The sequence below is a fragment of the Triturus cristatus genome, chromosome 3_1 (genome assembly GCF_964204655.1).
Source record: "Triturus cristatus chromosome 3_1, aTriCri1.1, whole genome shotgun sequence".
Lineage (NCBI taxonomy): Eukaryota > Metazoa > Chordata > Amphibia > Caudata > Salamandridae > Triturus > Triturus cristatus.
The window spans coordinates 295898996-295926968 of NC_140583.1; the positions used below are offsets into that span (position 1 = coordinate 295898996).

The following is a 27973-nucleotide window of genomic DNA, read 5'->3' on the forward strand; positions in this document are numbered from 1 at the left end:
TCACTGCTCTGCAGAACCTTTGCTCCCGCTGGGCATGGAGACCCGAGAGTGGATGTAGCGGTGCGATTGCACTGATGTGCAGAACTGTGATTGTGAGGACGTGCTGAGCCAGTGACTGTGCTATAGTTATCGCACTCCCGCACGAGCAGACAGCCTGGGACTGCCGATCTCGACTCTTGAGTGCCTGGGTACTGGGGTAGTGTGCTGGTGCGCACATTGTGCGGACTCCCTCGTGGCATCCTGGTGGGGCTCAGAGATTGAGGCCCAAGGGGACGGTTGGGCACACGCTGGATAGAGCCAAGACCCTACAAAGTGCCAACTCCTATATGACCAATATATCCCTGCATGCAAGGTCGTTTTTAGCGTAAGATTGCACCCTGGTGCTGCTGCCATCGATTAGTGTCGGGAGGACTACTGCTCTACTTGAAACCTACAGGAGGTGTGCAGCGAGAGCTGGAGGGCTGGTCAAGTGAGCGATCGTAGGGCATGCTAGGATCCTGACAAGTTGACTGCATCGGCCGTCTAAAAAGGCTTCGTTGTGTCAGCACAGTAGCCCACAGTGTGCACCCCTTTGCGAAGTTCCTTATTACATCATGGGCAAAGCAGACTAGCTCCAATAAAAAAATTACACTTCGATCTTTGTAAAACTACGAGATCGAGGGATCTCACATCTACTGAGCAAGATGCCGACTCTGATGATCAGGAAGCAGCTGCAGACACGGATTTGAAGCAAGCATTACGCATCATACAGCAAAATAGACAGCAAAATCAACGCTTTGTCGTTCCGCATGGACAGGAAGTCAGAACGGCTCGATAAAATACGGTGACAGGCTCAACACAGCGGAGCAACGTATATCTGATATGGAGGATGTGGTAAGGGCGGACGCCGGGACAGATGGAGAAAGATATAAGATTTTGCGCCTATTGCAGGCTAAGGCGTAGGATCTTGAAGCTAGATCTAGACGGAATAACATTCGCATTTTTGGAGTGGCGTAGTCGTCTAATATTGGAAATATGGAACAGCACGTAGAGAAGTTGCTCATCATGCTGCTTGGTCGGGATACTTTTTTCTGAAATCTTTATTGTGGAGCGAGCCCATCGTACCCTGGTGCCTCTTCTGATCCAGGGATCGTTCCCTCGACCTATAATAGCAAGGTTGTTGAACTATAGGGATCGGGATGCGGCCTTACAAAAAGCGTGTGAACTGGGAACTCTTCGTCACAAGGGTGCAGATATTATCTCTATTTCCGGAATTCACAGGAATACAGGAAGCAAGACCGCTCTTCACCCCTGCCAAAAAGGGACTTCGAGAATTGAACTTGGATTACAGTATGCTATATCCCGCCAAATTAAGGGTCAGAGCGGACGGTAAGCTTCATTTTTTTACATACCCCAAGGCTGTTCTGCGTTCTCTTATAGATAAGGAGTAGCGTTTGAAACGCCAGGGATCACCTAGTAGCTCTCGGACCCATGCGGAGGACCTCCCCGGGCACTGACGAGGAACAAGAAAAGTGAACAGATAAACAGTTCTGGAACTGGCACCCAAGGGAGATCGCACGGATAACGATGGTACTATAAGTGCAACATGTACGCCATGGGACACTGGTGGGGTAGGGACTGATAATCAATGTTGTGATTTGAATGCACTGTTTAGGTTGCATCCCCTGTCATTTAGATGTACTGTATTGCTGTAAACTGTATGGAACTGTTATCTAGGGGACGGATAACCTATAAATGTCTTTCTTAGGTAGACAGTTGAATAACTGGCACAGGGTACTACACCAGTTTCACAGAAAGGCTATAATGCAGCACTCCTCATAGCAGTAATTATTACGGTGGACGGCGAATGGGGGAGTAGATATGGTGGCGCAGGGATGCAGAGGAGATGGCAACATCTGCCCCCAAGTGTATCACACTATATGGTTTGTTTTGTTTGGGGTTTCTTTTTTCTAAGGGGGAACGGGGTGGGAGGACTGATTCAGGGTAGCCGTGACAGTTGTGGGTTCTCGTGGCGTGGGTGGGAAGCTCAGTTTCGTGTGTATGGTTGAGTGTAGTTGTTGGGCTTGTCCCTTTTTGGCTTAAGTTACCTAAACGTTTTGCTTTTCCCCTAGACCTTTTTTCTGACATGGTGTTGCCAACTTAGATGCTTTGGACACGTTGCCACTGCTAATCAGTGTCAAAGTGCAAGTGCCCCCTGTGTAAAGTGTCATGGTAATTTATTGTCCATGATTGGTATGTTTGCCTTACTAGTAAAGTCCGTAGTAGAGTGCACTATGTGTGCCAGGGCTGATAATGCAAATGCTACTAGTGGGCCTTCAGCACTAATTGTGCCACCTACACCAGTAGCCTTAAAGAGGGAACTCAGGTCTGCCACTGCAGTGCCTGCGCGCAGTTTGTTAAACTGACATGTTGTCTTGACAAGTGCACCCAATTGCCAGGCCTTACCCTTCCCTTTCTATGCACATCAGACACCCCTATGGTAGGTCCAAGGTACCCCCTGGGCAGGGTGCAGTGCATGTGAAAATAGGACATGTACTAAGGTGTGTACCATGTCCTGACAGTGAAATAATCTCCATTTCGTTTTTCACTGTTGAAAGGCCATCTTGCCCATAGGATAGAATGTGGAGGCTGAGTAGTATGTTTTCCAGCCTATCTTCCCAAAGGCTTACGATGGAGAGGTGAAGTTTAGTGTGCCTGAACTCACAATGTAATAACACATCTTTTTATGAAGGTGGTTTTTGCATTGAGTGTTTAGAAACTGTTGCAGGGATTCTGCACATACACAGAACTATGCGCAGGCAACCAGGACCTCGGTGTGTAGTGGTGTACCAAAAACCCAGCTCGGTGCCCAGAACCCCAATCCGACTAGCTATAGTGTCTCATTCGTTCTCTGTACTACAGTGAGGCTACCAATGATTAGACATCCTAGAACATGTCACTCCGACCATCTCAGGAATCGTGGGAAGAAGAACACTCTTTTGTTTAAACACTCATACTTGTCCACAATGTGAGTAAACAGAGACACTGTATAGTTTAAAATATTTATTTTAACTAACGTGCTCTATAATACAGTACACGAGCCAATACTAGCAGCAAAATGCATAAGAACAATATAATCAGCATTGTTACAATTTCATATAGTACAAAAGGGGAAACCATATTCTAATGACAGTGGAAACAGGACTACAGCGCCTTACCACCCTCCCTGTGCTAGAAGCTAGTTTATTATAATTGTAGAAGACGTCTAGGGTTTGTCAGGGGGACCCCATACCTTCAAGTTTAGATGCAAGGATTTACATCTCCGGACAAGCACAGCTCTTCTTCGTTGGAAAGATTTTCTCCAAGTGCCTTTACATGCATACAATGCCATATTAAAAGCACCCAAGTTTCAGTAGTGCAGCTGTGTTCTATGTTATGTCTATGGGCGCGGGACTGACCAAAGTGAATCAACAGCATACATTGTAAACAGAACGAACATATGTGTTCTTCAATAATGGGCGACTTCCAGCACCATCAGAGGACAACTTGTGTGATACTCGATGTAACTCCGTTGGAGGAAGTCCTGTGCAGCCGCACAGATATCCCACTGTGCCAAAACTCCAAGGGCAGCCGCGCAGGCCATAATCCCAACACCAGAACACTCTTGCTCATGGGACACTAAGGGACTCATTAGCAGATCAAAGTCCGGTGCAGGAGATACCGTATTGGAGAGGCAAAGATCCAATGCCCATTCAAATGAACATTCCAAGCAGGTGAAGACTGGTTGCACGCAAGTGTAGTGTGCGAAACGAAAGGATAAACCATAAGCCACGCAGAGTGTGGCCAGGGGCAGAGTACCATAGCATTCAAGCATACAGCTACAAAGCATCTGCAGGCGGTCTGGGCTGTGCAGGGCCACAGGAGGAGCAGCCATTTCGCAGTAGGCAAAGCAACAGCAGAACTCCAGCAGCTAAGGCAAGTAATAGTGGCAACCCACCGAAGACACTGGAAAAATAGAATGAATAAATGCTGGTATCACACCAAATATAGTTTGGAAAGAAGTCACAAGGCCAGAGCCCACAACTTTAACAAAAAATGGGCCAAACCTGTTGTATGAGAGGCATTGAAAATAGTATGAATTAACGTACCGAAGTGCAGTGGGAGGTCAGTATTAAGAAGGGCTTGCATCTCTGTCTGGGTGTTAGCTACATGAAGGACGAATGTCTCCCGGGCAGATGTGAGAGAAACATCTTTTTGGGATAAGAGTGCTCCTATTCTGCTCAATTTATTGAAGTCTGCCTTCAAGGTCGGAATGGAAAGTAAAATCGAGATATCGAGCCTTCCGTGTGGGGGTGGAAAATGTAAATTTTTACAACAAACCACAAGTTGTGAGACTGTAACAATGAAAGGGATGCCGCCAAGCATGCCGCAGCATTCCTCATTATTTAAAAGCAGATAATTACCGTTTGCAAGCAGAGTGAAAGGAGGTGTAATAGCTGTCACTGGAGTACCTTTCAAAACACATGCAAGATTTGGGGCCGTAAGGTTACAGGCTCCATGCAACTGTATATTTTTGCAAACCAGAGAATGACCTATGGTCGAATCGCATGATTCCCTAGTAAGGTAAACCTCTTTGTCATCCTGCAGGCATCTGTATGTGAATGGTAATGGTAATGACCACACCTCATGAAGGAAAGCACTGCCTAAGGGTTCAAAGCGGCCTAGTGGATAATGCTTCCTGCATGAGCTAAATTTAAACAAAGAAAACGGCAGGGTTATTACCCCATGGAAGAGCCAAACAGCAGCATCATTTTCGGCCACAGAGAATGGTAAAGGATCTAACTTTTCAATATGTAAAAGAGTATATGTAGCATCTTTCATGGACATAAATTGATGTTTGTCTGTCAAGTTAAAAGGCAAAAACAAAGATGACGCGTTGAAATAATCCCATGGAACTTTCTCCATGCAAATTGCATAACTGAACGCAATTGATTTTGACCATGATACAAAACAGACATATCATCCTGTACAATATCAACAACAGATGAAACAATATTATCCAATGTGTAAATGCGGGAAGAAAGTGTGTTAATGCTATTCTCAACAACTGCAAGTACCTTTTCTAGATTAGCCTGGTCTATTGCCCTCAAACGTGAAGTAGCTTCAATTTGAGACAGCTTCCAGATTTCATGTATGCTGTATATATAAATCTTTTTGATCTAGGACCAGCAGGCGCTTTTATGAAATCTGTCAAATCAAGGTCACCTGATAATAATGACAAATGTTGTTTTACTGATGATAGTGTTGAACGTTGTAACCAATTTTGACATAACTTTCACACTTAATAGGAGGTAATCGAATGGGAGTTAGAAAAACGTGGCTCAGGTCTATCCTGTGTAGCCAGGGGCCTTCTAATGGAAACGGAGTTGGCAAGCATCCAAACTGGTCTGCCAAACCAACCAACCTAGGGGGTCTAGACTTGAAATATTAAAGGTATCATTTGTAAACCATGATTGCAAGTCTTCCATGGAATAATCTGTATGACTGCTCAAGATCTGATATGTAGCCAGAGCAGGAATTGTGGGGGTATTCATTTAAAAATAAAATCAGAGTTGGAATGAGGCACGCACGATGTAAAGCTTCTGTGCCCTGCACCTGCCAGGATCTAGAACCCCAGACAAATTTAAGATCTACTGTGGATTTCCACAGATCATAGCCACTCACCGTCAATTTATTAATAAAGGATGAGGAATACAATAATTTAGTGTGGGTGAGCATTACTTTAGGATTGGACTAAGTATTTAATCTACAGTAGAATGATTATGGTTTCGACTTATTAAAATCTGTAAAATATGTAAACTTTTTCAAAAGTGTTTTAGAGCTGCCTTCCAAAGGAGTCGGGAAATGTTCCCACTGTGTATAATTAAATACATTTCTAAATGTACTAGCTTTATCAGGTAGTGATATCCAGAATGCTGGTAGCAAAACAAATCAGTATAATTTGCAGTATTCAAATACAAATCTTCAGCATCAAAAGCCGCATAATATTTCAAATTTGAAAATAAAGATTGTATGGCTTGTACGTCCCAATCATCAGACTGTATGTTATGTTTCACTACATCACCCATTGACACACGAAGTACATTTGGTACATTAATTATCTCGGTAGGGTCATGAATCTGGAACTCCACTGCATCCCAAAGATTGCAGGAGAGCAGAATGTTCCGGAAGCCAGTAGGCTTTGGAAAATTTAGGTTGTATCAAAACATACAATGGCTTGATACGCTGGGCATATTCGGGAATGTAAGTTCGACGGAAATTTAAAAATCCCAGAAAAGACTGTAGTTTTTTCAGGGTTGTAGGAGGTCGCAAACGTGCGCATTTCTCCAAGAATTGAGGCGCCAAGCCTCTACCTTCATTATTGAGCTCGTAGTCCAAGAACAACACTGTGTAGTCTGCAATATATGATTTAGCAAAGTTAAATTTATAGCCGTAGTCCGCAAACAAAACTATGATGCAGTCCACGCGACAAAGATGCGGCCATAATTTGTCGTCCGTGAGATAAATATCATCAACATAGGAGAAACCATATTATAATGACATTGGAAACAGGACTGCAGTGCCTTACCACCCTCCCCGTGCTAGAGGCTAGTTTATTATAATTATAGAAGACCTCTAGGCTTTGTCAGGAGGACCCCATACCTCCAAGTTTAGATGCAAGGATTTACATCACCGGACAAGCACAGCTCTTCTTCGTTGAAAAGATTTTCTGCAAGTGCCTTTACACGCATACAATGCCATATTAAAAGCACCCGAGTTTCAGTAGTGCAGCTGTGTTATATGTTATGTCTATGGGCGCGGGACTGACCAAAGTGAATCAACAGCATACATTGTTTTCGACCTTGAACACGCTGTGCAGACGGGGAGCACAGTGTACAGCTAGAAGTGTGAAAAGCAGACAGTTCTCATGTGAAAAAGTGCAAGACGAGTATTTACAAGAACAGAGCCATGTAGGAACCCGTGCAAAAAGCGGCAAATGGCGGCCAAGCATATCCTAACTTATGCTAACTTTAGCAATGTCCGCAGTTAATCCCATGTCCTCACTACAGAACCACTCTTTTAGAAATGACTGCGTTTTTGTGCTCTAACATTTCTGTGTGTCTCTCCCTGGTTGTGGATTGACTGTCTGGATTTGAAAGTGATAGGATCTGGGGAACGTCTTGACCCAGGGAAGGAGGTGAGACAGCAACAGGCTGACCTGCATCTGGAGTGTAGGGGGGAGGAGTAGCCCCTAGAAGTGAAGAGGGCTGGGTTGCTGCCATGAAACAATGGTCCCATCTTCTGTGGAGTGATGGAGAATCCAGACCCCCACTAATCAAAGGAAGGGGTCACTGGTAGGGAGGCACCGAGGAACTGGTTTGAACAGGGGTCAGTGCCCCCCTGAACACAAAGACTTCAAAGACATTTAGGGGTATAAATATGAGAGCTGAAGCCGCTGAACTTTGGAGAAATGGATTGATCAAGCCTGAACAAGACTGAAGCTACTTCGTGGTCAAGAGGAACCTCTGCCAAGGAAGAAACAGCTGAAGAGACTGAAGGAAATGACTGACCATTGCTGTGTGTTGTGGGGCTGGCCTGCAGTGTGCTGCTTTAACCAAGGAGGGGCTAAAGGGACTTTGCTGTGTGCTGTGTCCCCCTGCTTGAAGGGACTTTGCTGTGTCCAGAAGTAACTTATCCCCAGGGGCCCAAGGTGAGCTGGCTCCCTGTTGCGGAAACTCAGGAACACAAAAGTTTCCAGGAGAGTCTCAGCGAAGCTGTGTGTTTTTGCAGCCTGAGACCCTCTTAAGAATTGCCCTGTAATCAGGCACCCGGAGTCCAAGTGAGTCTCCGGGACGCTGTGAGTGTGTGTGCTGTGTGCAGCCTGAGACCTTTGTGAAGGTTGCCTTGTTATCGCGCACCCGGAGTTCAATTGAGTCTCAGAGACGCTGTGTGCGTGTGCTTTGTGCAGCCTGAGACCTTCGTGAGGAGTGCCCTGTGATCGTGCACCCAAAGCTCAAGTGAGTCTCAGCAACGCTGTGAACTTGTGCCCAGTTGCAGCCTGAGATCTTTGTAGCACCAGCAGCCCGGACTGGCAACCCCGGAGGAGCTGAGCCGCCAACCCGAGCCCGCCGTTGCCAGAGCAAGACCTCGAACCAACCTCGTTGAGGGAGGGCCCGAGTCCCACTGCCCGGAATCCACAAAGATTGCATCGGAGGCCCAAGTCGCGGAAAGAGGATAGGAGAGCGAGGTCGCACCCCCCAGGTAATGTGTGTCGACGCCTGGGGCGGGGTGCGGGCTCGGAGGGAGACAATCTCGGCCTCTCCCATTCCTGCAGCGCGAGCCTCTGCTTCAGGTCGGTTCGCGGCATATACTTGCCAAAGGAGTGGCAGTACCGGGGCCGGAGTGCAGAGCTGCACTTTTGTTTACACCATACCCGTGTGGGGGCCACTGTTGACAGAAGCTGACTGTGAGTCAGTACGAGGGGCAGACCGCCTAAGGCACCGTGGTCGGTGCTGGAATGTATTACGCATTGCATTATTCCTGCATTACGAACTACCTGATTGCCGCATTACGCATTGCATTATTTCAGCATTACGAACTGCCTGATTGTTGCATTACGCATTGCACTATTTTTGCATAACGAACTAGCTGATTGTTGCGTTATGCATTATTTTGGCATTACGAAAACTGCATTATTTTTACATTGCAAAGTGCCTGATTCTAGCATCACAAACTGCATTATTTTTACATTGCAAAGGGCCTGATTCTAGCATTACGAACTGCATAGTATTGCATTAGGACTGCAGTGGATCATTTAGAATTGTTCATTAATATCGCCAGAACTTACAAGGGCTGGCTGGCCTAACAAACGGCCAGGAGGAATATTACAAATACGCATATGTTGGATTTATATCGTGTGGTCTCATTGTATATCTTTTTATATAAATGTATACTAGTTTTTATGAAACTCGTGTGGAGTCCATTTGTGGTGTCATCATTGGGTTACTGAGAGCGTGGTTGCAAATACTTTACACATTTGCCTTAAAGATGAGCCTGGCTGCTTGTGCCAAGCTACCAAGGGGGTGAGCGGGGGCTATCTGAGAAGGTGTCCTTCCTTTCCCTGATGTGGAAGCAAGAGTCCCTATTTGGCCTAAGGTACCTACCTCAGCCAACTAGCGAGCCCCAGGTCTAACAGTAGTATATTCAACATTCCAATGCTTGGCATGCCACATGTAGTCGGGCCCATTCATCGCAGTGGTCACACTCATCTAATGGCATGTGAGGGTGAGAGAGTACAGTCTTTACATCTTATGACCTGGAACGTTCGTGGCCTAAATGATAGTAGGAAGGTTCGGAAAGTGAGAGCCTATTTGAAGAGACACTCTGTGGCTATTGCGATTCTACAAGAGACACACCACACTGTGGCACGTAGCAGGGAAGTACACCGTAAATTACAAGGGCAGTATTACTCTGCAGACTATACCTCACATGTCATGGGAGTCTTGATATGGGTAGATAAGAGGGCTGGGGTGGTAATGACTGGGCTAATTAGGGACCCACACAGCAGGTTTGTGGTAGCCCTTTGTAACAAGGGGGATCCTAAGTTCCTTTTGGTCGATGTGTATGGTCCGAATCACGATGATCCCCAGTTTTAGAATTTGCTGACAGCAAAGTGGTACAGTGGGAGGGTATTCCGCAAGTGTGGGGCGGAGATTTTAATTGTATACTCAATCCAGAGATTGATAAATCCCAAGGCCCGCCCAGGCGCCCAGCGGCTGCTGCGGTATGGATAATGGACATAATGCACACTGGGGGCCTCATTGACATTTGGAGACATAGGTCGCTTTTGGGGAAGCTACATGCACTATTCCTCAGCCGACAACACTCACACCCGTATTGATTAAAATCTGGGGGGTTAGACACCAGAGTCACGGCCTGTACTTATCTCCCCCTGACATATTCTGACCACTCCCGGTTCAGCTCACAATACAATATAGAACACCATGAGTTCCGGCATTCACTTGGCATTTCCCTCCCTACTCATTATTAGACACTGTGTTTAAGGCAGGTTTGAGGACGGCAATAGAAGACTTTTTCGCCAATAACCTAGGCTCGGTCCCAACATTTGCTACATTTTGGGAAACGTTCAAGGTGTATATTAGGGGAGTAGTGATTTCCACACACGCGGGAGTGTTCCGCTCCATTCGTGGCAGGTTAGCGACCATAGAAAACAAAAAAGGGCACATATAAAGGGAGCTCTCTGGGACGGGTGTAGCCCAGACTACAGCCAATGTCAAGCAGAAATTGGTAGAGTTCTTAGACACAGCAAATGATGAACTCAAGCATATGGGGAAAATACGCCACAGCATGCAGTTACGGGGAGTGGGAACGACCTGGAGCCATGCTAGCTGGGGATTTTGAGACCCAAGAAGGAGTTAGATAGAATGGTAGGCATGATGGATGATGATGGACATCCTCTGTGCACTACTGTGGAAAATGCAGCTCATATTCGCTTCTATTACCAGACATTGTACACATCCCAAATCCCGACGGACAGCGTTGCCCTTGAGGAGTACCTGTCATATATCAAAAGGTTCATGGTAGCCCTTTGTAACAAGGGGGATCTTAAATTCCTTTTGGTCGGTTTATATGGTCCGAATCACGAGCACCTGATGGCACCCCCGGAATCTGATGAGATAAGTGACGCACTGAGTGGTATGGCTGCAGGGAAGGCTCCGGGCGCGCATGGGCTCTCGGTGGCCTTTTACAGAGAATTCCAAGACTTATTGATCCCCTATCTTAAAATGCTTTATGAAGAGATGGCGGGGTCTGGAATTATGCCCCCTCCTTGTGTGAAGCTGTAATTGTCACACTATTAAAGGCGGACAAGTCACCTAGCCACTGCTCCTCATACAGACCCTTGTCTTTGCTTAATGTAGATGCCAACAAAATCTTGGCTAACAGGCTGGCCCCTTTGTTGCCTGGTATCATCCGCCCTGAACAGGCTGGTTTCATCCCTAGTCACAACTTGTCAAGGAATTTGAGAACCTTGTTTGGAGTGATGCAGAGATTGAACCCAGAAGTCAAGGCAGCGGCAGTATTTCGCGATGCCGAGAAAGCTTTTGATTCTGTGGAGTGGGGGTTCATGCTTGCAGTACTGCGTAAGATAGACGTTGGGGATATTTTTCTTTGCTTAGTGTCTGTGTTATACACATCGCCCACCGCCAGAGTGAGGATTGGAGACGGTCCCTCCCAGTCATTTAACATCACGTGGGGTACAAGACAAGGGTGCCCACTGTTGTACGCAATAGCTGCTGAACCATTGGCCTGTGCCATCCGTGAATACCACGCACATAGAGGGCTGGGGTTCCCCGAGTACACACTGAATATTTCCGCATATGCGGATGACACTTTTCTTTATATTCATAACCCAGAAATGAATCTGTCCCCCATACTATGTGAGGTGGTTCAATTTGGTGGATATTCTGGGCTAAGAATCAATTGGGACAAGTCCATCATATTTCCTCTGACCCCAGCCACTGTAAGTAAGTAAGTGAGGGTTTTATATAGCGCTTGATTGCCGAGGCGTCTTGGCGCTGGAGAAACATAGAAACACAAGTGAGTCCATAGGTACAGGCTCAACTACTAAACCGAGAAAAGCCAAGATTTTAAAAGGCCACGGAATTTGGAATGAGTTGGTTGAGATCTAATATCCAACGGCAAGCTGTTCCAGAGTTTGGGAGCCAAGTATGAGAGGCATCTGCCGCCCCATCTGGCTTTCCTCCATTTTGGAATTTTAACCAAGGCCTGATTAGCAGACCTTAATGAGCACCCTGAACAATACCATTGGAAAAAGTTGTGGTACGCCAGAGGACCACCACCATACAGGGTTTTGTGGACCAGGCAGAGAGCCTTAAATTCAACACACTGCTTGACAGGGAGCCAATGTAGGCTCCTAATGGCCCCAGAGATATGATTGAATTTAGGAATGTTAAGTAATGTCCGAGCAGCAGTATTCTGAAGGGATTGCAGCTTAGTCAGTTGTTGTTTATCAATCCCTAAATAGAGAGCATTGCAATAATCGATGCGAGACAGTACAAGAGCAACCACAACAGTTTTCCTCAGCTCCATTGGAAGAAATGGTAGGATCTCCCATAGGATTTTTAATATAAAGTAGCATGCCGAGGTAACTTGGTTAATCTGAGCGGAGAAATTAAGCTGTGTGTCCCAAACCACACCCAGATTTCTCATCTTGTCCACTGGTGCTGGACACTCTCCTTCCTTCGTTGGCCATTGTATGATGCGAACAAGACAGCTATGAAACCTTGCCGACGGCACCTCACTAACAGAAGATATTGAAACTATGATTTGAGTGTCGTCGGCATAGGACACAAGAGAAAAGCCAAAGTCTCTAAATAGATTGGCCAATGAATTAGATGGTTCCCTGTATCAAACGCGGCTGATAGGTCAAGTAGGATCAGGATCGCTCTTCCACCACTATCAATTTGCATGCGAAGTTCTTCCGTAGCCACAACCAGTGCAGACTCTGTAGAATAGGGTGCACGGAAACCATGTTGTGAAGTGTCCAGAGTATTATTGGAAATAAGAAAGTCATTTAATTCCTGGTTAATGGCTTTCTCCAAGACCTTGGCCGCCAGGAGACAGGAGATAGGTCTATAGCTCTTGACATCCCTAGGATCCATTGAGGGCTTCTTTGAAATGGGCCTAATACAAGCTTTCTTTCATACTGTAGGAAAATCTCCAGATCCTACAATGGTGTTTAGTAAGGGGGTCAGAAAAGAGCTTGTTAGTCTAGAGGCCTCATGAATTATATTCGGTGGACAGGGGTCCTCTGGTGAGCCAGACTTGATCTACAGTAAAAGATCATTTACCGAGTCCTGTGTAACTAGCGAAAAACTGGATAAATGATTGAAAGTAGATGACCCCTCCTAACTGTCCTGAACGACTGGAATATGGGGGTCGGAATCCAATCCCTCCAATTCGTTGTATATTGTTCGCACCTTTGACTAAAAAACCCTGCCATTTGATCACATAAAGTTTGATCGGGATAAAACAAGTCTCCCTGTTGAAGCTTGGATAGGGAAGTGACAGTCTTAAAGGATTCTCTGGTGGAATTCTTTGCCTTCTCAATCTTGCCAGTGTAGAACTCTATTTTAGCTCTACAAATAGCTTCTTTATAGTCTGTAAGAGACTTATTATAGTTAAGCTTGCCTTCCGTAGTATAATGCAGTCTCCATTCGCGTTCAACGCGCTTGCATTTTGATTTCAGGTCTTTCAGCTCTGCAGTATACCAAGGGGCAGTAGGTTTATGCCTACGTTGGGAAACTGATCTTAAAGGGGTTAGTTGGACTATTGCTTCACTGATCCAATTATAGTAGCTAACTGCATCCAAATTTGAATTAGAAGTAAACAAGGGAACAGTATTAGTTAGCCTCTTAGTGAAAATCTCCTGATTAACATTACGCCAGGACCGTGCAGAAGTTGTAAGTGGACGTCGTGCAGAGGAAAGAGGGGTTATTTCAACTAAGAAATTAAAAATGAAAGCCCTATGGTCTGTCCAAGTCACTGGCAGAATCTTATCAATCTGTATAGCAGGATAATTAGTAAAAATTCCATCCAATGTATGTAAAGCATTATGAGTGGGGCCAATCACTCGTTGAGATAAGCCAAGGGCTTCAAATCTATCTAACAATGACAGGGTCATAGAATCAGTAAGCAATTCAAGATGAAAATTGAAGTCCCCGAGAACAGTAAAGAACGGAGAATCGGTACAGGACTGGATAAAATCAAAAAGACCTTGTAAGAATGGAAGTTTGGAGCCTGGTTGTCTGTAAAGAAGCAGACCAGTAAAATGAACCTTATTATTAATTTTTTTTTTTCTTTTTTTGAAAAGATTTTATTGTGCATAAAAAGGGTTACAAACACTGGCCTACAACCACCAGGGCCGGCCGCTAGTAGTCGAAGTGTTCCAGCATATCAGAAAACAATGACTGGCCCACAGGGGCTCCGCACTATCACAGTAGATCAGACTGCACATAAGGGAAATCAGAATACACACTTTTAGTATAAATAACAAAAAAGAAAAATACAAAAATACAACAAACGAGGCGAAACGACTTATGAAGGGCGGCGAACACCAGCCGGGGGAGTCAACACACCAACCACCCGAGGGCGGTCAATAAAAGAAGACCTGAGAGGGAGGGGGGGGCCACGAGAGAACCAAATCTGTACTCCAAAGTACGAGATGCACAAGGAACCCTCAAGGATCAGGGGGACGAGGCAACCCCGGACGTATCCACCAAAGGGGGAGCACAGATAGACCCACGATACGCGTTCCACTGCCCCCAAATTTTACCCCAAGCCCCCGGTTTACCACGAGCCACATACACCGTTTTCTCCCTGAACATGCACCAGTCCATGTTCTCCTTCCAGACGGACACGGTGGGAGGCCGCTGGGAACCCCAAAGCTGTGCAATATCTCTCTTTGCAATCATGTTCCCCAAGGCCGCCCACCGAGCCTGAGCCGCATTGCAGTCATTGGGCTCCCATACATTCAGCACACAACGACGCACCTCCGGCAGCAGAGCGACCCCGGTGACTCGTCTCATAATATCATGCACCCGGCGCCAGTATTCCGCCACCACGCGGCATTCCCATAGGATATGGAGAAAGGTAGCACTGAGCCCGCAGCCACGCTTACAGAGTCCGTCGTCTGAAAACCCCATCGAGACCAGGCGGGGGCCCGTCACATATACACGATGGAGAATCTTAAGCTGGACCAGGCGGAGACGGGCCGGGATGGCCACCTCCTTAGGGGATGACAGTGCAGTCTGCCAGTCCTCGTCGTCCAGCTCCACCCCATCTCCCGTCCATGCCTCCCGAAGACGCACCAAGAGGTCAGCCCGATTGTTTATCAGTTTTTTGTAAATCAGGGAGATAGTACTGTCGAGGACGTGACCATCGAGTATGCGGTCCTCGAGAGGCGAAGAAGAAGGGACCGTGGTCCCCTCCCCAAAGACCGAAAGCAGGGCGTGCCGAACCTGTGCATAACGGAAGAACTCTCTGTCACTAAGCTCATACTCGCGCTGAAGCGCCGCGAAGGATTTAACCGCACCTTTAACCCACAGGTCCCCCACTCTGCTGATGCCGATCGTATCCCAGCGCTCGAAGCCTTTCGTTGTCCAGAGGCTTCCCAAGCGGTCCGAGTCGAATAGAGGAGTGGCGCATGTTAAACGCTCACTCCAGCCCATCGCAACGTTAGCCGCCTTCCATACACGGACCGCAATCCTGGTAGGGCCCGTAAGGGCCCTACCAGCAGACCGCGAGTAAAGCGCTCTGTTATAGTTACCGCCGGGGAGCAGGAATTTATCCATCTCATATGCCGGGTTCGAACCAGGAGCGTACGTAGCATGATTAATGGCAGACAGCTGGGAGGCCCAATAGTACCGTCTAATATCAGGAAGCGCGATGCCCCCGTCATACCAGGAAAGAGTCAGCTTGGCCAAAGCGATACGCGATCGCCCGTCCCAAACCAGTCTCCTCTGCAAACTCTCCACCTCCCTAAAGTAGGCCGCAGGAATGACATCGAAGGAGTTCTGGAGTGCATAAAGGAATCTGGGAAGGGACATCATTTTAAACAGCGCCGCGCGACCAAGCGGAGACAAGGGCAGCTTACACCACCGAGCCGTATCTGCCCTCAAACGCCGGAGTGGAGACAGGAGATTCTGCTCATAGCGGACCGCCGGATCCAACGAAACGTACACCCCCAGGTATTTAAAGCCGGACTGAGATATTTGGAGCGGAAGCCGAGGCGGCAAGAGAGGAAGACCACCAGAGATAGGATACACACAAGATTTGGACCAGTTGATTATCAGACCCGAGTTTTTCCCGAAGGAAGTAAGGACATCAAAGAGAACATTGAGCGACTTCCGCGGTGAGGTGAGATACAAGAGAATATCATCCGCGTACAATGAAACCCGATCCTCGAAGCCCGGGGCCCACCGGAGCCCTCTAATCGAGGGCTCCCAACGGAGCCAGGCAGCGAGCGGTTCCAGGGCGAGAGCAAAGAGCAGCGGGGACAACGGGCACCCCTGCCTAGTTCCCCTCCCGAGAGCGAAAGGCCGAGAAACCCGCCCATTGATAACCACCTGAGCCATTGGTCCAGCATAAAGGAGCTTCACCCAGCTAAGGAACCCCTCCCCAAAACCAAACTTCGCCAAGACGGCCCAAAGAAATGGCCATTCAATGGTATCAAAGGCCATCGTGGCGTCTAGGGAAACCAATATGGCCGGTTCAGCGAAGTACTCAGCCCTAGCGAGGACGCCGTGCAGACGCCGTAAGTTGAGAGCGGTATTACGATGTGGGATGAAGCCACATTGATCCGGATGTATCAAGTCACATATAACGCTCAGCAAGCGATTGGCGAGGACCTTAGCAAGGATTTTGGGTTCGGCATTCAGCAGGGAAATAGGCCTATAGGAGGCACAGCGGTCACGTGGCTTACCCTCCTTGGGAATCACCACTATAGTAGCCAGACGCTGGTCGTCAGGAAGGGAACCCCTCTCGAGCGATTCCTGAAACATATGACGGAGGAAAGGCGCGATTTTATCCGGGCGCAACTTATATAGTTCAATCGGCAGACCGTTGGGGCCCATAGCCTTGCCCGAGCGGAGGGAGCGAATCGCAGTAGCTATCTCTTCGACAGACAAAGGGGCATCCATCAGCTCGCGGTCCTCGACGGATAAGCCGGGCAGGGCAATATCCCGAAGCAGAAGACGAGAGTCGTCCTCATCTCTATCAGACACCGGGGAGTACACTGCACGGAGGTGGTCAGCAAAACACTCAACAATCTCCCCAGGCTCAGTCACACACACTCCATCCGACACCCAAAGCTCCGGGACCACACGATTCACTCTCTCCTTCTTGTCCAACCAGGCAAGCAGCTTACCCACCTTGTCTCCGGCGTCATACAACCTACCCTGCTGCTCCCTATACATAGTCTTGGCAGCATCAGTGACGAGAGACTTATATTCAAACTGCTTCAGGCTGAGGGCATGCAGCCCATCCGGGGTGACACCCGCCTCCAAGGCTGCCTCCAGCCCCGATATTTCAGTCTCCAGCGTCACAACCGCCTCTCTCTTAACCCTCTTGGCCTCCACTATCTGAGACAGGGCATGCCCGCGGAGCACTGCTTTGAAAGCTTCCCACAGGGACACCGAGGACAACACCGACCCCTCATTCTCAGAAAAATATTGATCAATCGACTTAATCAGGCTATCACGGATCTTGGGGTCTCGCAGGCACCAAGGGTTAATAGGAGCGATCCGCCCAGCGGACCGCGACCCGGTGTCAAAAAGCAACCACAGTGGGGAATGATCAGAAATACCCCTGGCCAGGTGTTTGACCTCTCGAATCCGAGTAGCCTGGGCCGCGGGCATAAGGAAATAATCCAGTCTGGAGAGACTCCCATGGGCCCCAGAGTGAAAGGTGTACTGACACTGTGTCGGATGCATTAACCTCCAACAGTCCACCAGACCGAAGGTCTCCAGGAGCCCGCCCAGCCACGCCTGGGCAGCAGGGAGGGCCCTGGGCGGATGACGGTCCAGGTCACCCGAGACAACCGAATTAAAGTCCCCACCCATAAGCAAAAGACTGTCAGGAAGCCCAAGCAACATACAACCCAAGTCTGAGAAGGTGGAGTTCTGGAGGCCCGGGGGAACATAGACCGAGATCAGGGAAAGGGACTGCCCCTCCCACCTCCCAGTCAGAGCCACATAGCGCCCTCTATCGTCTGGGACCACCCTGGTGATCTCCAACGGAAGTGAAGCTCGCAAGAGAATGCCCACCCCTCTCGAACCAGTGGTGAAACCAGAGTGGGCCACAAGTCGATATCCCCCCCTGTTCATAGCCCGACAAACATTGCCAACCAGATGCGTCTCCTGTAAGAACACCACATCAGGAGTCAGACGACGCAGATATTGCAGCACAACACCCCGTTTGATACGGTCCCCCAATCCATTGACGTTCCAAGACATCAATCTCAACCCGTCCCCCCCCATCCCCTCCAGTAGCCCCCTAGCAAAGAGCTCAACACCCAAGGATGAACCATAGCCAATACTTCGCCTTGAAAACAAAAAACACAAATGCAAACAACCCCACCCACCCACCAACCCCCCCCCCCAACTCCAACACCCCCCGCCCTGCACCCCTGCGGTCCAAAAAACCACCCCAACTTGCAGTGTGCCTGTCGCCCTACAAAACCCATTCTACGAAAAGACCCCGGAGGAGGGAAGGGACCCGTCCCCGCCCGCTCCCCACATACAACATAGTGAAACAAAATGCACAAAAGAAGTAGAACCCAGCCGAACAGTACAACATGGCAGAGTCCGGGACCATAAGTCACTCCAAAGGAGACCCGCCACCCTCGGTACCGGCAGAGGGCCCAGTCCGGTCACCCCGGTCCGGCAGCGAATCCAGCCAGTCACTCACAGTCGCAGGAGAGTAAAAAAAAAAAGGGTAGTCCGATCTTCATGTTCCACTCGGAGCCTTGCAGGATAAAGCATAGAGTACTTGAGACCGAGGTCCCGGAGACGCCGCTTCACCCCCTGGAAGCCCATCCGCTGTTTCTGGACAAGTTGGGTGAATCCGGGAAAAAGTTAATGGACGAGTTCTCATGTCGGACCGGGCCATGGACCCGTGAGGCCTGCAGGATCGCGTCTCGGTCTCTGTAATGGAAAAGTCTCGCAACGATAGGCCTCGGGGGGGCACCCGGTCGCGGCCGGCCACCTGGGACTCGATGGGCCCGCTCCACAGCGAAAAACTTACTCAGGCCAGCGGGAGCAAGATGTTCGAGGATGAGCTCCTCGACCAGGAGATCAACCGGGCGGTTATCGGAGGTCTCCGGAACGCCTATGACGCGGATGTTATTGCGGCGGGCCCGTCCCTCGAAGTCTTCCAGCCGCCGGGCCATCAGAGCATTGGCCGACTTGAGATCGCCGAGAGTGGCCTGCAGGTCCAACACGTCCGTACCAAGGGAGGACGTCCGCACATCCAGCGATTGAACCCTCTCGTTGGTCTTAGAGAGATCCGCCCGGATTAGCGTAATGTCAATGGCCACCGTGTCGATTTTACGGGCCAAGGCCTCGTACTGCTTAGCGATGGTCTCTCTGATGCCCTTAATGGCGCCCATGATGTCCTGCAGGGACAGATCTGGAGAAACGGACAGGCCCCCACTGGCGTCCTCCGGGGGGACATTGGCCGTCCCGGGGGATCCTTTACCCTGAGTGTAGCGGTCCATGTTGTTTGTCTGGACCGGTCCCCCACGTAGGGATGTTTTGGTCTTACGCCTCTCGGGGTCTCCCTTGCCTCCCATGAGAACCTCGATCGCCGAAGGGGACCACCGAGGAAGCGTCGAGGTGGCACAGGCCAGGCAGACGCGTGTCGCACCACAGGCCGCAATATGGCGGAGCGAAGGGACCACCGTCAATGAGCACACTGGCAGCAGACGAAGCCACCGGCATCAAGCGAAGGCAAAATGAAAGCCCAGTCCCACCAAGCAAGTCCACAGTCCAGCCCCTCAAAGACCAAAAGTGAAACCGAAAGTGATGTGACGGCCACTGGCACAGCACCGCTGCCGTTGTTGTTCAACTACGCCCCGGCTCCACAGATCACCCTCGCATCGGGCACAGCCGTCGGGTGGGCCTCAAAAGTTCAAACCGCCATAACTCCGGATTGCCAGGTCCGATTTGATTTCCGAAAGGAGTTTAGTGTTCAGCCAGCATTCGTCTCCCAGATTCCATCAACCAAGTCAGGATAGAGTCAGGATAAATTCCGAGGAGCAGCGAGGGTCCGGGGAGCCCTGTGCTCACGCGACCATCTTGGATGCGCGCTAGGCTCCTCCCTCCTTATTATTAATTTTGATGTTTGAATGACATGGTTTCAGCGCCTGCGAGGGGTATTGACTCAAATTTCAATTTATATTCTGTTCTATAAATTATAGCTATTCCTCCACCTAATTTGTCCACTCTGGGGACAGAGGCAAGGGAGTAGCCCGGAGGTAGTGCCGCCACCCAGTCAGGTTCAGATGTAGGGCTAGCCAATGTGTCTGAGAAAAATATTAAATCAGGGCTAGTTGTTTGACGCAGGCATTCAATCTCCAACTTATGCTTGCTTACCGATCTGACATTAAGCAAGATAGCCTTAAGCTTATTAGCATTTGTGGCATTTGTAGCCAGGACATTGCTGTCCCTTGTGCGGTGTTCCGGCAAAGACCCATTTATTACCCTATTACTAATCTCTGAGTTTAAAGCATCTGGGAGATGAGGGAGCACACCAGGACAACATGTAAACATGCTCAAGGCCAGACATATTTGCACTTAGGACAGCTAGAAGTTGAATGTGCAAACAGTTATTATCCAAAAAGTGATTAGTGCACTTACCAATATTTACAGCCTCTAGTTCACTCCTTGAGTAACTAATCTATTACAATCAGCAGGGGTCATGGCGCTGGGCGCGGTCCAGGTGCAGACGGGCTTGCCTTTGGTGCGTTCAAGAATCAGCCTGATGTTGTTAGTTGCTGCAATGTGGGAAGTCTCAGTGCTGTGGTTGGGCTGGAAACCTGAGTGCATGGTGTCTAGGAGCTGGTGTGTGTTGAGGGACTGAGAGAGGAGCCTGTTTATGACTCTCTATGACCTTGGCCAGGTAGGTTTGCGGGGAGATTAGGGAGTAGTTTGCTAGTTGAGTGGGGTCTGCCGAGGAATTTCTTTAGTAGTGCATTGACCATCGCGTGTTTCGATGGATCCAGGAACATGTCAGAAGTGATGGAGGTGTTCATGAGGCAGGCGAGGACTTCTCTGAAAGGGGCGGTTCCCTTGTTGTAGATGTGGTAGGGTAAGGTGTCCCAGAGTGGCTGGTTTACATGATGCTGGCTGTTTCTTCCGTGGTGTGTGGTTCCCAGGCAGTCAGGGCTATTATGTGTATTTGAGGGTAGACTAGAGGTAAGGGTTCAGGAGTTCGGTTGGGGGTCGAAGTTGTTGTACATGGCTTTGATTTTGTCTCTTAAGAATCCTGAGAGGTTGTAACACAGTTCTTGGGAGAAAATGATGTAGTTGGTGTTAGCGGTTGAAGTGTAGTCTTTGATGATCACAAAGATTTTTTATCTGCTGTTGCAGCTGTTGCCTATGCACTTTGCTAAGGCTTTCTTCTTTGTTTCTTTGATTTATTGGTGGTAGCGTCTCAGGGCTGTCTTATCTGTCTTTTTGTAGTTTTTTAGGGGGTTTGTTCTCCATTTTCTTTCCAATTGTTTGTAACATTGTTTTGTCGTGTGGATTTGCTCAGTGTACCAACGGGCATGCCTCTGTATGCATTGTGGTTATGGGGTGGCCAGGGAGACCTGCTGCTGCTGTTATGCTGGGCTTCTGTTGTTTAGCCTGTTTCCTTTTGTTGTTCTATGAATCTGTTTAAATGTGGGCGGTGGTCCCGACACCTATCAGTTTAACTTGCTCCACACATGGGGGTGGCGATTGATCCTGTGGTTCACCGCATTCACAATTGGTGGGGACTCCTCCGAGTAACTGACTCATTGCCTGTGAGATGTTCCATTTATGATTTATGCTATGTCTATATTAACGAAATGCCAATAAACAGATTTCATAATAATAATGGGGTGGCCAGGGAGTCGGCACATTTTGTGATCCACTCGTCCACATGTTTGGTATTGCTGTTGGTGGGGGTTGGTTGATTCAAGCGCAGGGTGTCCACCCAGTTGGAATCCTTGATGCTGCTCTAACTTCGTTTGGACGGGTCTGTGGTGGTGGGTCTCATTAGGCGAGGGATGCTGATTTGGAATTGGATGATAGCGTGATAGGTCTATGTCGGCAGCATGGAGGTACCCATTGTTTAGCTTGATTCAGCAGAACCAACCAAGTGGAGACCTTCAGCGTCTTCTTTGAATTCTGAGTATGCATTGCTCTGGTCATGGGAAGGCTTGCTGACCACAAAATATTTTTTTGCCAATGGCACAGGAAGTCAGATGTCAATAAACTTTCTGAATAATTCCACTAGGTACCACAATGTGAGAGATGATTTAAGGATTATTTTAGGTGCCATACAGGGGGAAGGAGGGCAAAGGGTATTCTATTACCAGTGTTTTTCAAATAAGGATCCTGTGGTTCCATCTGACATGAAGAATCCCGTCTGGATAAATAACATCATTATCTAGCAACCGGTTGACCACTCTGTTTCCGCTGTGTCACATGAAGAGAAAGACCCTCATCCCTTGGTCAGAATAAGGGCTTTAAAAAATTTGAGTGATTGCCGTTCCTCTCTATTGGTAGACAGTGCTGCCCGTGGGACTGTGCCTCCAGGTAAGCACATTTCACAAATTCTTCAGGGATAATGGTACTGACTGGAGCGCCGGGATGTCCCCTTGTGGATGATCTGGGTGCTTCATAAATAAAAGAAATAAAACTGGAGCCCTCATAGTAGCTGGATGAAGTTATCTAGAACATGTCTAGTAATCTGTGGACAAGAGTTGCAGTAGAAGAGGCAGTTTTAGGAGGCTGCGGTAGCAAATAGACTATTGGGGTTAAACTGTGGGGTCAATGCTACTCAAAGCCAGGATGTTTACGAATAAATCGATTACACAGTTGAGACACTGAAAATATGAAAGTGAGACAAGTGGCAGCTTCATAAACTCTTCATAAAATCTTAAATATTCAAATTTTCAATAGTTCAAGTAACAGGGTTTTTGAACTACACTGTTATTTAACAAGCTTTACCGCACCACGGAGTCTAACGGGGAAAGAGGAAATACTGTCATAGGCAGGTACCCAACAATTGACGCATGATACATGACAACTAGGATAGCCTACCTCTAGGCAGATGCAGGATCTTAGTCTTGCTAATTTAACATGCTGCAATAGGCACTTACCTATCAGTAAAAGCAGACTTTTCCTTCAAGTCAGTGACCAACATCATTGCTAAGTTACATCACCTATCTGTAGAGGGCTACAGGCTGTTACGAATTGTTAAAGCAATAACAGACGAATTGGTTTGAAGGATCCATTTGAAGCCACTGAACTAAAGAACAGCTATCAACACCTACCTGTTGAGGACTGCAAGCTCTTTCCGTAGCCAGCTGCGGAGGACATGGCTTGCCCTAGGGCTTGATTGGAACCCAAAGGCTGCTGTGTGTTGGACACTTTACTGGATGATGCACTTCGTTGCTTGGATTTGGGATCCTTTGTTGGCTTTGTCCACACCAAACTCTCTCCAACTTGCAAAGCAGCTCCCAACTTCTGAGCCATGTCCACCATCTTCAAAAACAATGTAGAGAAGAAACAAGAAGCAGTCATGCTTGAAGTGCTGACTGACAGCAAAAATGGAAAGGGAGTTATGCAAAGTGTGTGATGTGCTTGCGCGTCATAGACAATGTCCCCCCAACAGCGCTCACAGAAAATATTTTGGAAGCAAACTAGGTGCAGCAGAATGTGGAGAATCACTTTTTGAGAGCAGCCACCTAAAGAAACCACATTTTAGAAACACAACCTCCAAAGTTCGCTTAATATTTACCCATTGTACCTGGCAATCATTCTTTGCTCGTTAGGATTGAGTTATGTTACTTACTGGTAGCGCCTAGACACTTCTTATGAAGCAGCTGTTGCGCTTTATAAATGACAATCATTCATTAATTTCCGATAGCAGAATGATGGAATATGACTCTTTACCCCGCACGCGTTTACAACGCTGGCATTAACCCGCATTTTTTACTCTGCAGCAACTTTTACAATGCAGAGCTTTACGCCGCAATTCATTACATCGCATTGACCTTTAAAACGCAATTTAGTATTCTAACTCCACTGGGGTGTTGTAATGGGGAATGCGTTGTAATAGCTAGGGGGCCTCCCTTGGCTCTGTTCGTTCTCCCGGGGCTCTCCTAGCCACCGTGGCCTGGTCTAGGCTAAAGAGTGTGTCCCCAGACGATGTGTGGGGCCAGTGAGCCCGAGGGGAAACAAGGCAGGGGCAATGGAGACCTGAAGGCTAGATGGCTGGGCGGCTGTGGCTCTGTTGAGCCCCCTTGCCCCCTGCCTTCTCCTCCCACAAGTACAGTGCTCCCACTGCAAAGCAAGGACCGAACACCAGGGGCCACTGACGTGCGCGGGGTGTGCAGAGGGCTGGGGGAGCAAGTAGCACCAAGAAGCCTGCCGACCTCCCCTGGGGCTGCAGTTCCTCACTGGGGCTGTCTGCGGTGCGGTGCACCAGCAATCACGGGGCCTCCTCCCACTCCTCCGGTCTCTGGTTGCTCTGATGGGTCCTGCTGGGACGTGCAGTCTGGCCTCTCTCGGGGCCGTCTGCATGCATGCTCAGGTCAGGGGCAGGAGCAGCAGCAGCACACGGCTCAAACCCAGGCAGCCTGCGCGGTTCCAGTCGCGCAGCTGCCTCTGTGAGGAGAGGGGTCGGAAGGAACAAGAGAGGAGCGGCCACCAAAAGCACACCTCGCCCGGACCCCAGCACCCAACCCCCGGAAAAGAACAGTGCCTTGCTGCGGGGACCAACAGCGGGGGCGTCCTCGCCGAGATGGTGTGCTGCCCAAGGCTGCAGGCTTCGCGGTCTCCGAAGATTACGGTGAGGCTCGTAGCTCGTGGCTCGCTGCTCCAAGTCCAAGCTCTGCTCTGCACCTGTTTTGGGTCTTCATCAACCTGGACTGCTTAAAGCAATTTTAAGGAAATCAAAGCAAGACAACATAGCGACTATTGAATCCTCCAGCAGCAATATTGGGATACTATTCAGCTCTTATGAGAACAAATTGAGGCAGCCTTACCTTGATTCAGCACGGAATAAACAAATACTAAACCAAATCCTTTCAGTCAGACTCATGGTCATCCCAATAAAAGACATCAATACCCGCTAGAAATCACTAGAGGCGGTCACCTCCTGTAGACTCTGCCACCAGTTCGAGGAGTCCTTGGCCCACCTACTCTGAATCTGTCCTTATCGGAGCCTCGCACGTAGCACTTTATTAAAACCCTTGTTTTTTAGAATACAGCAATGAAGCTTCTTTTTAATTTAGAGATCCCAAGGAACTGGCTAGACTAGCGAAATTTGCACTTTTAAGTTAAGATCGAGCCAGTCTTAACGTAGGACACTAAGCCCAAAGCCGTGAGCATAAACCAAGTATCCATGGGCCTCTATTTTTACTCTGGGTACGGTTCTGACGTGTATGATATGAATTGAAATTATGTTGTTTATATTCTGTTTACGGTCAAAGAAGAATCTTGGAAATACATATTACGCATAGTCTTTTGTAACAATTTTTATTAATTGAAACAATAAAATCATTTTGGAATGGCTAGCAGTGTAAAGCCCTGCATTGTAAAAGTTGCTGCGGAGTAAAAAAAGCAGGGTAATGACATGCGTTGTAACAAAGTCGTTGTAAAGGAAGTTTTTAATGAATGATGCCACCTGTACATGGAAATAGATTTGGTGATGTAGACGAAACAGATACTTTGAAGGAAACTGTTTGGACTAAAGTTGGCATTATCCTTTGAAATCTAAACCTGCAAATCTTGAATCCTCAGACAGTGCAAAATTAACTGCAGCATTAAAAGATTCAGACACCTCTCAACAATAATTTCGTGCAGCAGGACAAGTGACCGCATATGGGACAGCCTGGAGTGATCAGGAGTTCCATGTCCTAGATCACTGAATGTGAGTTAGTAACCCAAATGACTGCATGCCGGGCTGCCCAAGTGTTTGGACATACAGCTGCCCAAATATTTTAATGTGCACTTGTCCTGAAGATTATGAGCTCAGTAGACCAGATGAACAAGTTACTTACCTTCGGTAACGATGTATCTGTAAGAGACATATGTAGTTATAGATTTCTTACCTTAGAATTACCCCCAAGCGTCAGACCGGATCTGTACACATTTTTTCATAGCAGTTCCCCTGCACGTCGGTAAGTGGCATCGGTCGACTCCGCGTCCGTCGTCGCTGGGATGTCGTTGCAGTGTCTACTTAGACGCCGCCCATACGTGCTGAAGTCAGTTCTGACACGACTTTCCACGCCAGTAGCACAGAGCCCTGCAAGACACTGACCACTGGTGCACATAACTAGGGCCCAGGGAGGATGCGTGGGGCGGTAAGGAATCTATAACTACATATGTCTCTTACAGATACATCGTTACCGAAGATAAGAAATGTGTTCATCTGAAAGAGACCGTTATAGATTCCTTACCTTAGAATAGATACGCCAGCAATACCAATGCCAGTGGTGGGTCTGCAAACAAAGTTCACACCAGAAAGTCCTGGAGAACAGAACGGCCAAAGAAGCCGTCTCTCCGGACTTGGCTGTCCAGGCAGTAATCTAGTGAACGTGTTCAGGGATGCCCACGCGGCTTCCTGGCAGATGTCAACCAGCAGAACTCCCCGTCCCAACACAGTAGTGGCTGCCGTCGCCCTGGTGGAGTGGGCGTGCAGTCCTACTGGAGGTTCCTTTTTCGCCAAAGAATAACTGATCGGGATGCATAGGACAACATGTTGAGAGATGGTACATTTGTGCATGGCCCGACCTTTCTTGGCACCCACAGAGTTGATCGTCCGCCCAGAATTCTTTAGTGCGGTCAAGGTAGAAGGACAGCGCACGTTTTGGGTCCAGACGGTGGAGTCTCTCCTCCTCTTTGGAAGGGTGCGGAGGTGGGAAGAAGGTGGGCAAAGTGATGGTCTGACCTATGTGGAAAGAGGTAACCACGTTGGGCAGAAAAGAAGGCCTAGTGCAAAGGACCACTTTGTCTGGATGAACAGTAAGAAAGGGAGGCTTGCAAGACAGAGCCTGAAGATCACTCACCCTGTGAGCAGCGGTGATGGCAAGCAGGAAAGCAGTCTTAAAGAAAGAAGACGAAGTGGACAATTATGTAGTGGCTCAAAGGGAGCACACATAAGATAAGTAAGTAGAAGATTCAAGTCCCACTGAGGCATTAAGAAAGGAGAAGAAGGAAAGAGATGAGTAACGACTTTCAAAATCTGTTAACAATAGGGGGCTGATCAGGAAGACTGAGGAAGGCCGAAATGGCCGAAAGATAGCTTTTAAGAGTACCCAGAGGAGAACACTGGAGGGCCAAAGAAAGAATGAAGAGGAGAACCTCTGAAAGGGGGCAGAAAGGGGATCCACAGCCTTTGCTGTGCACCATTCCACAAATCTGTTCCATCTACAGGCATATACCGTCTTAGGGGAGGGACACCTGGCTGCCAAGATGGCGTTACAGACTTCGGGAGGAAGGTCGAACGCTGTCAACTGTCGCCACACAATCTCCACACAAGGAGGTAGAGGCTGGACGGCTTTGGGTTGAGAACCGTCCCCTGTTGCTGCAACAGAAGATCCTCCCGAAGAGGCAGTCTGATCGGAGGATCGATGGCCTTGCTCAAGAGCTCGGGGTACCAGACTCTTCGCGCCCAGTCCGGGACTTGAGCCCGGTTGCGCTTGATCTTCTTTAGAAATCTGGATAGAAGTGGCACAGGCAGAAAGGCGAACAGTAGGCCGCAATCCTACTCGCGACGAAAGGCATCGCCGAGCGAGTGCAGACGTGGAAACTCCAACACGCAAAACTGCTGAAACTGTGCGTTCTCTTCAGTGGCGAAAAGATCTAACCAAGGCTCTCCCTACTGCAGAAAGAGACCTTGCACCACCTCCGAGTAAAGACGCCATTCGTGATCCATCATGCACCGGCGGCTGAGTTCGTCCGCCCTGGCGTTCAGGGAACCCACCAGGTGTTGAACCACCAGGGATATGCCCTGATGTTTCAGCCATGTCCAAAGGCGAAGAGCCTCTTGACATATGGTCCACGACCCCACCCGGCCCTGTTTGTTGCAGTACCACATGGCGGTGTTGTTGTCCATGAACACCTGCACTACTCTTTCTTTGACAGAAGGAAGGAAT

The 27973-nt window shown here is 48.5% G+C and overlaps 1 protein-coding gene across 1 annotated transcript in view; it reads right to left on the bottom strand.

Annotated features, from left to right (window-relative positions):
* BBS4 (Bardet-Biedl syndrome 4) overlaps nt 1-27973 on the bottom strand; it is a 532628-nt gene that overhangs the window by 18301 nt on the left and 486354 nt on the right. Inside the window, exon 15 of the mRNA XM_085643924.1 lies at nt 23144-23354. Within this exon, the coding sequence (XP_085500050.1) occupies nt 23144-23354 (211 nt within the window). The remainder of the gene's footprint in view (nt 1-23143; nt 23355-27973) is intronic.